Source organism: Panthera leo, chromosome B4, assembly GCF_018350215.1.
Source record: "Panthera leo isolate Ple1 chromosome B4, P.leo_Ple1_pat1.1, whole genome shotgun sequence".
In the NCBI taxonomy this organism is placed as follows: Eukaryota; Metazoa; Chordata; class Mammalia; order Carnivora; family Felidae; genus Panthera; species Panthera leo.
The window spans coordinates 125,209,848-125,223,271 of record NC_056685.1 but is presented as its reverse complement, the minus strand read 5'-3'; the positions used below and the strand labels follow the sequence as shown (position 1 = coordinate 125,223,271).

General features: G+C 47.2%; 1 protein-coding gene across 6 annotated transcripts in view; it reads left to right on the top strand.

Moving 5' to 3' along the window:
• The window catches only part of NUAK1 (NUAK family kinase 1), a 72,448-nt gene extending 60,323 nt beyond the window's left edge, over positions 1-12,125 (top strand). For 5 of the 6 annotated variants that reach the window (XM_042947593.1, XM_042947596.1, XM_042947594.1 and 2 more), the window contains 3 exons: positions 1,998-2,117; positions 3,924-4,056; positions 7,804-10,228. In XM_042947593.1, the coding sequence (XP_042803527.1) occupies positions 1,998-2,117; positions 3,924-4,056; positions 7,804-8,957 (1,407 nt within the window). In that variant the 3' untranslated portion in view covers positions 8,958-10,228. Of the gene's footprint in view, positions 1-1,997; positions 2,118-3,923; positions 4,057-7,803; positions 10,229-11,507 lie in introns of those variants that run through there. The other variant, XR_006205068.1, reaches the window with a different exon arrangement.
• Positions 12,126-13,424: the final 1,299 nt, after the last annotated feature.

Genomic DNA, 13,424 nt, shown 5'->3' with positions numbered 1-13,424 from the left:
AGGGGATACGTTTTCCTCGGGACGCCCACTGCGCTGTGTCTGCACCTTGCCTTGGCTGCAGTTGCAGAGGCCGAAGCCCTGGGACTTCGGGGCAGGCCCCAGGGCATCCAGCCATTCCCTTCCTTTCCTGATCCACAGGGCACACTTCATAAGCTTCCAACCAACTTCCTGCAAGCAAATCGGAGGCCTTGATAAGAAAGTGGAATTCAGGGCAATTAAGTGCAATGTGAGCCCAGAGAATGCATTTTCTGAGCGTGGTTATACACCAGCTGCTTTCAATGACATTCCATTCATTCATTCAGGGACAACTTTTAGAAAATAGCCTTATTCTGGGGGCTGCATTCAAGACAGAGCCTCAGCGCCACTGGGGCCAGGCTGAGCTCTGGGCATGTGAATCACTCAGCCTATTTATAAGCCCCAAATGGAAATCGGCTTGGAGAATGGCAGAAGCTCAGCTCGGAAGGCTGGGGTGAAGCTTGCAGATTATCGGGGGGTGGTCTTGTGCACGCAGTGGACTGAAGCTTTAGAGGCACGGGGTTTCCACGGCCGCCTACTAGTCAGCTCTCCTGAGATGCATCACCTCGTCTCCTTAAACCCGTTTCCTCATCTGTTTAAAGAATTGTGTTTAAATATCCATAACATGAAATTTGCCACTTTAACCATCTTTTTAGCTGCACAGTTCAGTGGCATGAAGTACATTTGCATTGTTGTGTAAATGGGGTTTTGGATGAGATTAGAGAAGGGGAAAGTGCTCAGAACAGTGCTCGATACTTGGAGGTTGTTCAGTAAGTGGTGCAAGTTTCTTCCCCTCCTTCCCCTTCCCCTTCTTTTTCTCCTTCCTCTTTCCTTCCTTCCTGTTCCCCTTCTCTTCCTCCTTCTCCACCTCCTCCTCCACCTTCTTCATTTTTCTATTAATTACCTTGTGCTTTTCAAAATATTTTGCCTATTGGCGTGGCAAGTATTCGTTGGGTGGGGAGGGAAGACGTGGAACATGCAACCTGCCTCGGGGACTGGAGTCTAACAGGCAAGGGAAAGTTATATATACGGCATGTGTGTATATATACGTACGTAAATGTACAACATCTGTAAATATGGGTGTGTATTTATGTGATGTATATATTTATGCATGATGCACACACGCATACACACACAGAGAAGAGTACTGCCATAGAGGGTAGTGAAACCAGGACAGAAGACAGTGATTCTAAGGGATGTGCAGTACCAGAGAAACAGGGTTAGGTAAAACATTTGCATGGAGCTTGAAGACTTAAAGGTTTACATTCATGTTCTCATCTGGATTGATTTTTTTTTTTTTTTAAATTCTCACAGTAATCCTGTGATCCAGAACAGGAAAGGATCCTGGGTTCCCATTTTCTGGTGGTTCAACTCAGAGTAGCTAAGGGACCTGTTCCATGTCGCACAGAGGGCTGGCGGCAGAGCTTGGCCTGATTGTACAATGACTCAAAATCCAGGGCTCCGGGTCCATTTCATCTAGGGTCACAAGGTTTGGCAAAATACGGTTCTGGTCAGAGTGCGGGCAGATGAAAATGCCGGGGTATCAGCGGCACTGGTCGGGGTTTTCCAAAGTGTGATACGCTCTGTGGGTGCAGAGTGAGTTTAGCTGGGCCACAGATGGGCGGTTTCCAGATTAATAGTTGTGTACTTCGTTGTGCATCAGAAACATCAAGCCAGTGATTTCCTGGGTGTTTCTCAGGGCAGGCCTAAACTGCAGTGAAGGTAAAGGCCACGCGGGGAGTAATTTTGAGTAAGAGAGCATGTAGTGGGCGGATGTGACAGAGTTGTGGTGGGTGGCAGGGACTGCAGCTGGGAGTCCCTGGCCCGGTCCTGTGGACTCCTTCCTTTATGAAGACTAAGGACCGGAGAGAGAATGGTGACCCAGCCGCAGACCCACGCAGGCGCCCTCGTGCTCAGATGATCTAATGTAGACATTCACTGGAACACTAACAGGCCCCCCTTGGCCTTGCTTCTCTTTGTAGATTGCTGACTTTGGGCTTTCCAACCTGTACCAGAAGGACAAGTTCTTGCAAACATTTTGTGGGAGCCCGCTCTACGCTTCTCCTGAGATTGTCAATGGGAGACCTTACCGGGGGCCAGAGGTGAGCAAGCTGCTGGTGCATGGGGGGTGGAGGTGGGGGAGGAAAGGGAGGAGGGAGGGCGAGAATTGGATCTAAGCAATACTTAAGAACAAACAAACAAAAAAGCATGCCATGCAAGAAGACTTTTCCTTATATGATTATAAAAGCCATAATGTAGACACCTGGGAGAAAATTTGAGAAATCCAGAAGATAAAGTTACCTTAACATTTTTGTGACTTCTCTTTTAGACTTTTTTCCAATGTAGATCTCTGCATTTCAAAAAATAATTGCAGTCATTATGTATATGTGTATACATATGTGTGTCTGGCTTTTTATTAGCTTAAAATCATATTGTGACATTTTCTAAATTTGTTATTACTTAAAAGCGCGGTTTCTGATAAAGACATGTTTTATTGTATGAATATACCATAACTTAATCACTTCCCTAGATTTAGACAGATTGTTTTTAGTTTTTCCCTGTTAGAACAAATCAAAAAACAAACCACCAAACCCCTAACTCTGCAGTGACTGTCTTTTAGCATGTATTTTTGACAGCATGTATTTTTGATTAAGGAATTACAGTTTTAATTGTACCTTCTAATTCAGGAGAAATGTGTTTATTTCTTTATATGCCTAAAGGCTCTCAGGGCCACTGTGAGAGATGTGTATGTGTAAATGCTATTTTGAAAATGCGTGAGTTGTGAGTGATTATTCTCTTTAAAAGGAAGGTTCTCTTTATGGAGAGATCCACCCGCTGGTTATCCCTTAAATAGCAGCTGCTCAGTGGGTTGAAATGTTTCCTTCCAAATATTTATCTGTTTGAGAGTGTTTGAAGGCAGGGCTGAAGGGTGAAAGAAGGATGCCAAGGCCCCCTACCAATTGTAATGAAGAGAAAGTCTTTCTAAAATAAGAGTGTAAGGAAGGAGCATCAGACTCAATTTACGAAACTCTAAAAACCTGACACACTACATTTATCAGAGGTAATAAATGCTTCTTTGATCTTCGATGATCTCTTCCCAAGGTTCTAAGCTGGCAGCCTGCGATCTGGCCAGCAAGCAGGCTTTATTTGGCCACATTAGTCTTTCTAAAAGAAAATTGACCAAACCTTTAATAATTGGGAGATTTCACATCAAAGTCCAGTTTCTGACTTCTCCTGAAAAACCAGAGGATCTGGCAGTGCTGGGCTCGCCTGGCTATGTGGAAGCAGTTTGCCAAGGGGAGGCTGCCTCTGTAAGGTGGATCAATGCACTCTACAGTTTGTCTCCGTCCCCAGTGCTCCACGTCGTACCCCAGATTCTCTCTTGCTTTGTTCATGTTTGTTGCATGCCTGGCTCTCATAAGCATTTGAGTCTTTAGCCCCTGACCCATCTGAAGAAGGTGCAGGAAGGAATTGATTCCTGGATTCAGAGTGAAGGGTCCTATGGCCCAGTCTTGTACCCATCACGTTGGCAGAGAGGGGCTCTGGGGAAATATCATTTGGCTTTCTTATGCCTCAGTAGTCTCATCTGTCAAATGGGGTTGAATATAATCCAGGCCCTACCTATTTCACATTATACTGAGGATCCAAGAAGATAATCTTTTTAAGAAAACTCTCACGTAGATTGGTACTGTCGGTCTCTGTTGGAAATGGAAAGGTCAGGCTCTGAAGCAGCCCACAGCTGCCTTGCCTATAGTTGTCAGGCTGCGGGCGGGAACCTGTCTGCCAGGGGCTACGTTCAGTTCCTGGGGTCGTTGTGGGTGGCTGCTCACAGGCAGTGAGGCCGATGGATTGGAAGGCATCCTGGAACCTGCTTCTGAGCTCCTGTTTACCCTGTCTCTCTGCTCCAGGTGGACAGCTGGGCCCTGGGCGTGTTGCTTTACACCCTCGTTTATGGAACGATGCCTTTCGATGGTTTCGATCACAAAAACCTCATTCGGCAGATCAGCAGTGGAGAGTATCGGGAGCCCACGCAGCCCTCAGGTGCGGTGCCCTTGGAGGGTCAGAGGTCGAGCGGGAGTGGTTGGCTGTCCTGCCTTTGCTCACACTTGCTGCTTCTGTTTGAATGTCTATAAGGAGTCTCCTGTTTTTCCTCTTCAGATTTTTGCCTTTTGGCAAAGCTGGCTTGATAACGCTGCTCTGCCCAAACCTTCCCAAATGGAATTTCTAGAGCAAATGCTCTATACAGTAGGCAGGCTGGGAGTCCTGCTTACGCGAACCTGGGCAAGTCCCTTACCATTTGGATTTAGTCTCTCCACTGTTAATTAAAATTTTGGAAGAGGGGCGCCTGGGTGTCTCAGTCGGTTAAACGTCTGACTTCGGCTCAGGTCATGATCTCATGGCTCATGAGGTCGAGCCCTGCATCGGACTTTGTACTCACAGCCCGGAGCCTGGAGCCTGCTTTTGGATTCTGTGTCTGTCTCTCTATGCCCCTCCCCAACTCATGCTCACTGTCTCTCTCTCTCTCTCAAAATTAGTAAACATTAATTTTTTTTTTTAATTTTGGAAGAGATATCCTATGAAGTCCTTTCTAGCCCATGCAGTCATATAAACCACCTTCAACTAGACTCAGTGCCAGGAGGGTGGCAACCACTCTTTTTCACTGCTGTGCCCCAGGGGCATGTGGTATGGCACTTGGCATCATTTATTGCATCATTTATTGCTATAGCAACTCTACCCCTCCCCCCACCACTCCAAGTAAATTGGTGGTTTATTTTCTTTCTTTCTTTCTTTCTTTCTTTCTTTCTTTCTTTCTTTCTTTCTTATACTGGAAATTTGCTAAGATAATAGATTTCAGATGCTCTCATCACACACACACACACACACACAGTTTAACTATGTCAGGAGATGAATTAATTGGTTTGACTGTAGTAATCATTTAATTATGTGTATGTATACCAATCATGTTATACGCCTTAAATATATCCAATTTTTAAATTTTTCCCTAACCAGTTGTCCTGTAAGAGACAGCACTAACAAATTCAGCTGAGCTGAATATACAAAAGCAGGGGATATTTACTCTTACAGAATAAGGTGTTCTCTCATGAATTATAGTTACCGATCAGAAGTGAGAGAAGAACTATACACACCTCGAGAAATAGTAGCTACATAAGGGTTTAGAAGGAGCTGGGTCTCTAATATTCTTACTCACGAACAATTATCAAAACGCATCCAGCTAGTTAGTGGTTTCTGAATTAGCTCTTTTCTTTGTATGTTTAGGATGAAAATAGACGAGCTGGGTCATGAAGGATTCTGAATGGTTCTTCTTTCATGAAGTTTTTCTGATCTGTTTTACTACTTTGGATAACAAATCTAATTCAATTCCTGATTTTTCTTCTCATATCAAAATAAAATTGAATCACAAAATAAAATATTCAGTAATCAATAAAAAAAAAATTCGGTGGCTTAAACAACAACTAGGTGCCGTATCTCTCGATTCCCTGGGTTGGCTAGAGCTCTCCTGGCCATGCTTGGGTTTCTCCTACAGTTGCATTCAGATGGCCACCTGGCTGGGTCTGGTTGTATGACCCCTGCTCACTGCCCTTCCACGTGGGCTCCCCTCCACGAAGTCCCTCCCCAGGCCTCTCTCTCCAGGAGGAAGCCTAGACTTCTAACATGACAGCTCAGGGCTCTTAAGACAGAGAAAGAAGAAGCTTCCAAGCCTTTTTTATGTCAGCACCGGGAAGCCAGATAATGTCACTTCTGCCATGTTCTGTGGGTCAAAGCAGCCAAGGTCATAAGCTTCATCCCTTGATAGGAGAAGGTCATGTGTGGATGGAAAGTCTGTGCACATCTTTGAAATGTAGTTAACACAGACCTTCATAGATAGACATGCTACACACACACGCGCGCACACACACACACACACACACACACAATGGATTCTCATTCTTCCCAGTAGTTACATTCTACAAAGTCGCTCTGAGCACTGAGGTAGTGAATACTGAAGCACGACTCTGAGAGGAAATACAGGGTTCAATCTCTGGTCACAATATTTTTGTCAACTGATCAGCATATGATCTTGTTTTATGTATATTTCTGTTTAAAGACACCTCATTTGAAATATCTTATTGGCTCATTAACATCAAACTCATAGCCAACAGCGCTATGACTCCTATCTGAATGAAGCCTATCTAACACACGTATTTTCTCCATAAGGTGTGTCACAGCCTTCTCGAACTTAAGAACCATAGACAGTGCTTTAGCACTATGGTGGGGGGGGGGGGCATTTTACACGGTGAAATCACCAAAAAACAAGGACAAAAATATGGAAAAAAATGGACTATTACAGGCTGTAAAAAGTACACATTTTTACAGTATGAGGGTAAGAAGAAGGCAGGGCGTCATCACCTCCTTCGAACTCAGCTGGGAACACACATACAGGCTGGGGGTGACTCAAATTTTTGCCACTTTGCAAATGTATACAAATGACAGGGAGAGTGGCCGGGTATTGGTTTTGGGGTTACAAATCCATTTTAGTAAGCAGGAGAAGGTGAAGAATGAGGGTTGACTCTTGACTACTGTGTTATACATATATGTATATATGTAGATGCTTATTTATTTATTTATTTATTTATTTAAATAGGCCAGCCTGGTGTTTTTTGTTTTTGTTTTTTTTTTTTAAGAAATTTCCAGGTGACCCTCGCGGTGGTCTTATTTGCCTCATCGGCTAACCAACACACAAACACAGTTCCTGGCACATTGCAGGAATTTAGAAGATATTTCCTGAATGTCTGAAGGGAACGATCATCCTGTTACTTTTCAGGGGTGTAGCTCACCCCTGGTCTCATTGCCTGGCCCCCACCAGCTACTCATTAGCCTACACAAGCAGCTGAGGGGACGGTGGGGCCTGGGAAGTTTAGATCCTTCCCAGGATCTAATTCAACTCCCATTGGGGGAAGCACAGTTTGATCTGAAAAGTCAATTTATAAGCTGTGAGAGTCAGTTGGTTCCTGTGGCCTCCTCAACATCCCTTTGGGCCTTTCCCCTAATCCTCTGGCAGCAGAGATTTGCACGTGGTATGTCTCAGCCAGGCTATAAGCAGATAGCAGATCTAGATGAGCTCTCGGATCTGACAGCTCGGTAGGCGTCAGCTTATGTCAGAGAGGGAGAAGAGGTGAGCTCACTGGGTGTGGGTCTCAGAACCTGGCCAAGGCCCGGGGTCAGGCCAGCCTTGGGGATGGCCCCTCTCCCTGCCCAGGTATGCCAGATGTGAGCCCCTCTCCACCCTTCTCTGTCTTTCCTTCTCTGATGAGGAGCCTTTTTCTCACCATCTCAGCCCTCAGTTTCCTTTTCATGCTGACACACTTTCCCCATGACCTTGAGCATGGTGTGTTTCCACGAGCCTACCTTGGAGGTCGAAAGAAAAGCCTCGGTAACCTCCACCTGTTTTCCCTTTTGGTAAAACGATAGCCACCGGAGGAATGATGGGGCCTGCTTGGGGTCGGGTCTGGAATCTGTTCTGGTTACCTGGACTTCCCCATTTAATGAAGATCTGAGCTGATGGAGAGCTTGGTAGTTCTAGGACATTCCTTTATTTCTATGGAAAAACGTGCCAAGATGTGACAATGCACTGGCCTGTGGTTCTGCGTCCTGATGATGCTTTTGATGTACTGTCTGGAAGACATTGGCTCCCATTCCCTGGTAGGGTCTCCTTACCCCTACAGTGGTGGCCCCGTCAAGGCCAAAGGCTTCCGTGCGACGTATCATTCTTCCTCTCTTGTCCCACAGACGCTCGAGGACTCATTCGGTGGATGCTGATGGTGAACCCCGATCGCCGGGCCACCATTGAGGACATCGCCAACCACTGGTGGGTGAACTGGGGCTACAAGAGCAGCGTCTGTGACTGTGACGCACTGCACAACTCCGAGTCACCGCTCTTGGCTCGCATTATCGACTGGCATCACCGTTCCACGGGGCTGCAGGCCGAGGCTGAAGCCAAAATGAAGGGCCTGGCCAAACCCGGGGCCTCAGAAGTCATGCTGGAGCGGCAGCGGTCGCTGAAAAAGTCCAAGAAAGAGAATGACTTTGCCCAGTCTGGCCAGGACTCGGTGCCCGAAAGCCCATCCAAGCTGAGCTCCAAGAGGCCCAAAGGGATCCTGAAGAAGCGGAGCAACAGCGAACATCGCTCCCACAGCACGGGCTTCATCGAAGGCGTGGTCAGCCCTGCCTTGCCCTCTGCTTTCAAGATGGAGCAGGACTTGTGTCGGACTGGTGTGCCCCTCCCAAGCTCCCCCGAGGCAGAGGTGCCGGGTAAACTCAGCCCCAAGCAGTCGGCCACGATGCCCAAGAAGGGCATCTTGAAGAAGACCCAGCAGAGAGAATCGGGGTACTATTCTTCCCCAGAGCGCAGCGAATCTTCCGAGCTGTTGGACAGTAACGATGGGCTGGGCAGCAGCATCCCATCCCCCAGCCCCCCAGACCCAGCCAGGGGCACTTCCCACAGCCTCTCCTGCCGCAGGAAGGGCATCTTGAAACACAGCAGCAAGTACTCAGCAGGGACCATGGACCCGGCCCTCGTCAGCCCCGAAATGCCCACACTGGAATCCTTGCTGGAGCCCGGCGTCCCCGCCGAAGGCCTCTCCCGGAGCTACAGCCGGCCCTCCAGCGTCATCAGTGACGACAGCGTCCTGTCCAGCGACTCCTTCGACTTGCTGGACTTGCAGGAGAATCGCCCTGCCCGCCAGCGCATCCGCAGCTGCGTCTCTGCTGAAAACTTCCTCCAGATCCAGGACTTTGAGGGGCTCCAGAACCGGCCGCGGCCCCAGTACCTGAAGCGGTACCGGAACCGGCTGGGAGACAGCAGCTTCTCCCTCCTCGTGGACATGGACGATGTGACTCAGGTCTACAAGAAAGCGCTGGAGATCTGCAACAAGCTTAACTAGCTCCCCAGGGTGCAGGGGGTGGGTTGTGGGTGGGTTTTGGGGGAGGAGTGGGAGCAATGACTTGTGCTTGTGAGCTGGTTACCTCTTTGCTGGCCACGATGATAGACTGAAAAAGGATTGGTACCATCTTGCTTGGCCAAGTCCTCAGCCTTGCGCCAGCACCTGAAAGGGAGAAGTGGGTTCTCTGCCAGTCCTGCCAGCTGCCAGTCAGAATTTGGGTCCGAATTGGCATTTACTTTGAGGCACCTCTCGGAGGACCGGCTGTCCGGGGGAGGTGGTGGTGGCCAGCGCTAAGAGGGTGGGGAGGAAGCATATGGGAGCGGGGGCATCTCCCTAAACATCATCCAAATGCTTCTGGAGGAGGGGCAAGAGAGCCTGGGGCCGTCTGCTTGGGGTGAGCTCAGAGCTTGCTTCTCTCCTCCTCACATTGGCAGGCTTGGTCTGACTGCATGGGGTCGGCAAGTAGATTTCAGCAACCTGAACTTGAGTCAGTGATCTGTTGATAGTGGCTGCCGGGGGTGCTGGTTCGAGTCACCTAGGCACAATGGGAAGGAGTGTCGTGATTGAACCGCAGTGGTGCCACGGGATTGGAAAGAGAGGGTGGTAGTGCCCACGCCACGTAGTCGCCATCCTGGACCCAGCTCAGCCCTGGGAGTGTTGGGTCAAGGCATCCTGTGGGCTCTGTGTTTGTCCTTCATGCCGCTAGTGTGACCTTTGTTAATTTGCTAGTCTACCTGGAATGGAAGACAGGGCTTCGGTCAGAGGAGAATGCTCTGAACACTGCTAAGGACTTAGAAGAAAGAGTCAGCCCGTGGTGATTTGGGGGCTTTTTTTGCCGTCTGCCTCTTCTTTCCTGATGTCTGCCTTGCTCTTCAGCACAGCCTTCCGAGGATGGACAGGGAAAAAGTTGGTGGCATCAGAGGTCAAACCATGGTGTGTAACTGAGCTCGGGACCCTCTGTGGTCTTTGGGCAGATGAATGGAAATTGATCCTCACCAGCAAGGGGGCAACTTGTCGCTTTCTTTAACATCTCACTGTTAACTGGAATGCTGCCTCTGGGGTTCTCACCTGCACGAATTGGATGTGATGTTGCCATAGGAGTCACGGGCCCAACCATTTACCCTGTTTGCTAATAGCAGATGGGTTCCCATCCACCGAGTGTGGAATCCACAGAGGCAGGTGAGTTTGCTTCCAGGGAGTTCATGTTTGGTGTGGGATATTTGGATGAGAAAAGGAAAGTTAGGCAGAAGGTACTCCCTCACCAACCCCCCCCCCCCCCCCCCCCGCCCATATCTAAGTATTCTGTCATGGGTTTGAACTCTTAGGCTTTGGGGGAAAAGAAAGCTGAATCCATTCAAATGAATAAGGTGTTGAAAGAGCAGAGTGGGTTGGGAGAAAGCGTACAGGAGAGGGAACATTTCCCAAGGAGCCATCCAGATGGTTCTGGAGGAGGTAGGAAAGAGGTGTAGCAGGACTCTTCGGTTAAAAAGTAATATAACTAAGTATTTAACTTCTGGACCCCCAGACTGCCGGTGGTAAGATGTCAGTCTCACAGTGGGACATCTTCAGATACTGGGTATGGAATTAGTGGTTTCTTTGGGGAATTTGGGATGACTTCAGATCCTACTGGCCTGGGAAAATTGAACCCTTTGATTCAAGATGGCCAACCTCTGGTAGCCACATAGATATATAAGGAGGACTAGTCTTGGGGGTATTTTTGGGAAAACCAATAGACAGTAGTTCATAAAGAGATGAGAAAGAATTCACCTTAAGGCACTGAGAACAGTCATTGGAATGAAAGTGCCCTTTTCTTGAGGAGATGGCTCCAGTTGCCCCCTGTCGCTAGCTCTGGGGTTGTGGCTTGTGCGTGCCTTCAGGTTGAACTGAGCGGTGCATTACGGGAAGCTTCTCGATTTCCTTTCCTTCAATGCCGCCTCCTTCCTGAACTCCAGTATAGGTTCAAAGGGAAAAGAATCTGTAGATAGCTAATTGTGTGTGGGGGATGTGTGGGTGCATGGAGGGCATCCTGCAGCCTGTGAGCTCCCCACTCCATGTCTCGTTTCATGCAACCTTTTCTGAACAGCCTATACTGCCACCCTGCTGGTCCGTCATGCGTGGCAGCTCGGCCAGCCTAGTTGGTGGCTGTCAGTATGACTTAAGGTATAACACCTATGAAGGTATAGCGCCTACCTACTGGTTGATCTTTTTTTCCTTTTGCCAAGTGATTGCATTTGTTTAATATTTTCCATCCTTCTAAAATGACACTATTAAGGAAAATCACTCTGCTTCTCCCCCTCCCCCCAAAGCCCCACACCTGCATGTTCTCTTTTGTCAATAAACACCAACAGTGAGTTGTGGCAAAGACAGCCTCCACCCAGAGGCGGAGGTTCCGAGCTGAGTCCTGGTGTGCTGCTAACCAATTGATGGCCTTAGGCACCTGCAGTGTTTTGAGGGCTAAATTCTCCCTTCAGCGAGGGCTGGAGGGGTGGATTAGCCAGTCTCTCACGCCCTGCCTGGTTCCGACATTCTGCTAACATCCTGTGATTCTAGATGCCATGTTGACTGTGTCCTTTCAAGGAAAACCTTGGAATAGAGAGAAGAGCTCTTGACAAGCAGCTCCCCTGCTTCCTGATTAAGTCCTATCATCCCTACCAGTCAATCCCCAACCAAGGAAGTCATGCTCGATTCATTTCCATGGAATTTACAGGTGAGAGACACTTTCATGACCTGGTGGACCAAGCAGGAGAATCCATGTCAGCTGTCCTGGTCCTTTCCCTGCCTCTGTGGGCCTCTCGGTGTCTTAGTTTACACATCTGCCAAAGGAGTAGAATTCTACTTCTTTTTACAGGTAAATTTTAAGGCATGATCAGTTTTCAGGAAGTGCTTCAAGACCCTAGGCGAGATGAAAATGCTAAGTGCTCTCTGACTTTCCATCCCTGTTATAAGGTGCTGCTTCTTCAGATGATGGGGAGCCCTTTGCGGGGGGTGGGGAATTCAGGTGAGTGTTGCTCTGGCCTGCTGTCTTGAGTACAAATGTGAATGATCGACTGACTGCTTATTGCCAAACTGGAAATGTTTTGTAGGGATTTACTGGCATGGTATCATTCCTAGAAGAAGAAGAAAAAAAAAAAAAAAGAGAGAGAAACTTGACTGCACATTTTTTTTTTAAATCCGTGTTGTGACTTTTATTTAATTTCTATTTTTTTTTGGTAATAAAAAGTTGACTTTTTTATTTGAATTTGTCTTTTTTTATTTATTGGTCTGAAAGGCATTTCAAAGGTATTATAATAATATATTGGTGTAATTTAATTGGTGCAACATGCTTTATGGCTCCAGTCAAAATTGGTTTTCATTCATTTGATTGGTTTGAGCCCAGAACAGCCTACAGGGGGGAAAAAGCTGGATAACCACCCAAAGTGTGTGTATTTTCATTGGAAACTGATTTTTGTTTTGTTTTTCATTTTTCGTTTTGTTTTGTTTCCATTTTTATTTTTTAAATTAAATAAATTGCAATGAACTGAACTGAACTGGGACCTTGCTTCTTTATTTGCTTGTTTTCCTCTGAGTTAATTAAGTGACAGACTGGGTGTAAGTAGCGGAAACCCACCCAAGCTAGCTGAAACACAAAAGGGGAATTTATTTGAAGTTTTTGGAGAAGGAAATGCAGCTGGAACCAGCACTGGAGCAGTAGGAGCCAAGAGAACTCCAGGCCCTTTTATTCTGCCCTTCTTTGCCCACCAGCTTTCTTCTTCTCCTCCTTTTGTAACCTTGCTTTCTCCCTGATTTTATGACTTACCCCATACCTTGCAGGTAGTCTCAGTTCTGCGTTCCAGAAGAGACTACTGGCCCGGTTCCTTCAAACTGGACTGGAGTGAGAAAATGAATAATAAACAAGTAAACAAATAACCCACCCAAATTATAGATTGTAATAATTTCTATGAAGGATATGGATAGGGTACAGAGATAGAGAATTAAGGGAGGGGGTACCTTTTATAGAAAGAATAGTCAGGGAAGGTATCTCTGAAGAGGTGACATTTGGTAAGAGATTGGAAGAAGAACTAGTTCTATGAAGAGGGAGCATTCTAGACAAAGGGAATAGTATATGCAAAGGCCCTGGGGTCTTCAAAACAGAGCTTTACAGGGTTAATTTCTGGCCCATTGGCATAGGACAGTCCTGGTCCCGGGAGTCTGGTGTTTTGCTAAACATATGTGGTCAGGTTCTAACATGGACTGGCTATGATCATTTAGGACTCTGTGTACCCTTAATTACAAATGGCTGCCTCCTTTGACAGGTGGTCCCCAGATGAGATACATGCCATGACGTGCAATTTTAAATAAGAATATGTTTCCACTGCAGAAAAATCACTGCCAATTTATTGAAATTTATGGAGAAGATGTTTTTAATCCGCAGACTCATGCAAAGCTTGGGGCATGGAAGCAGAGCAACAGTAGTGCTCTATGAAGACC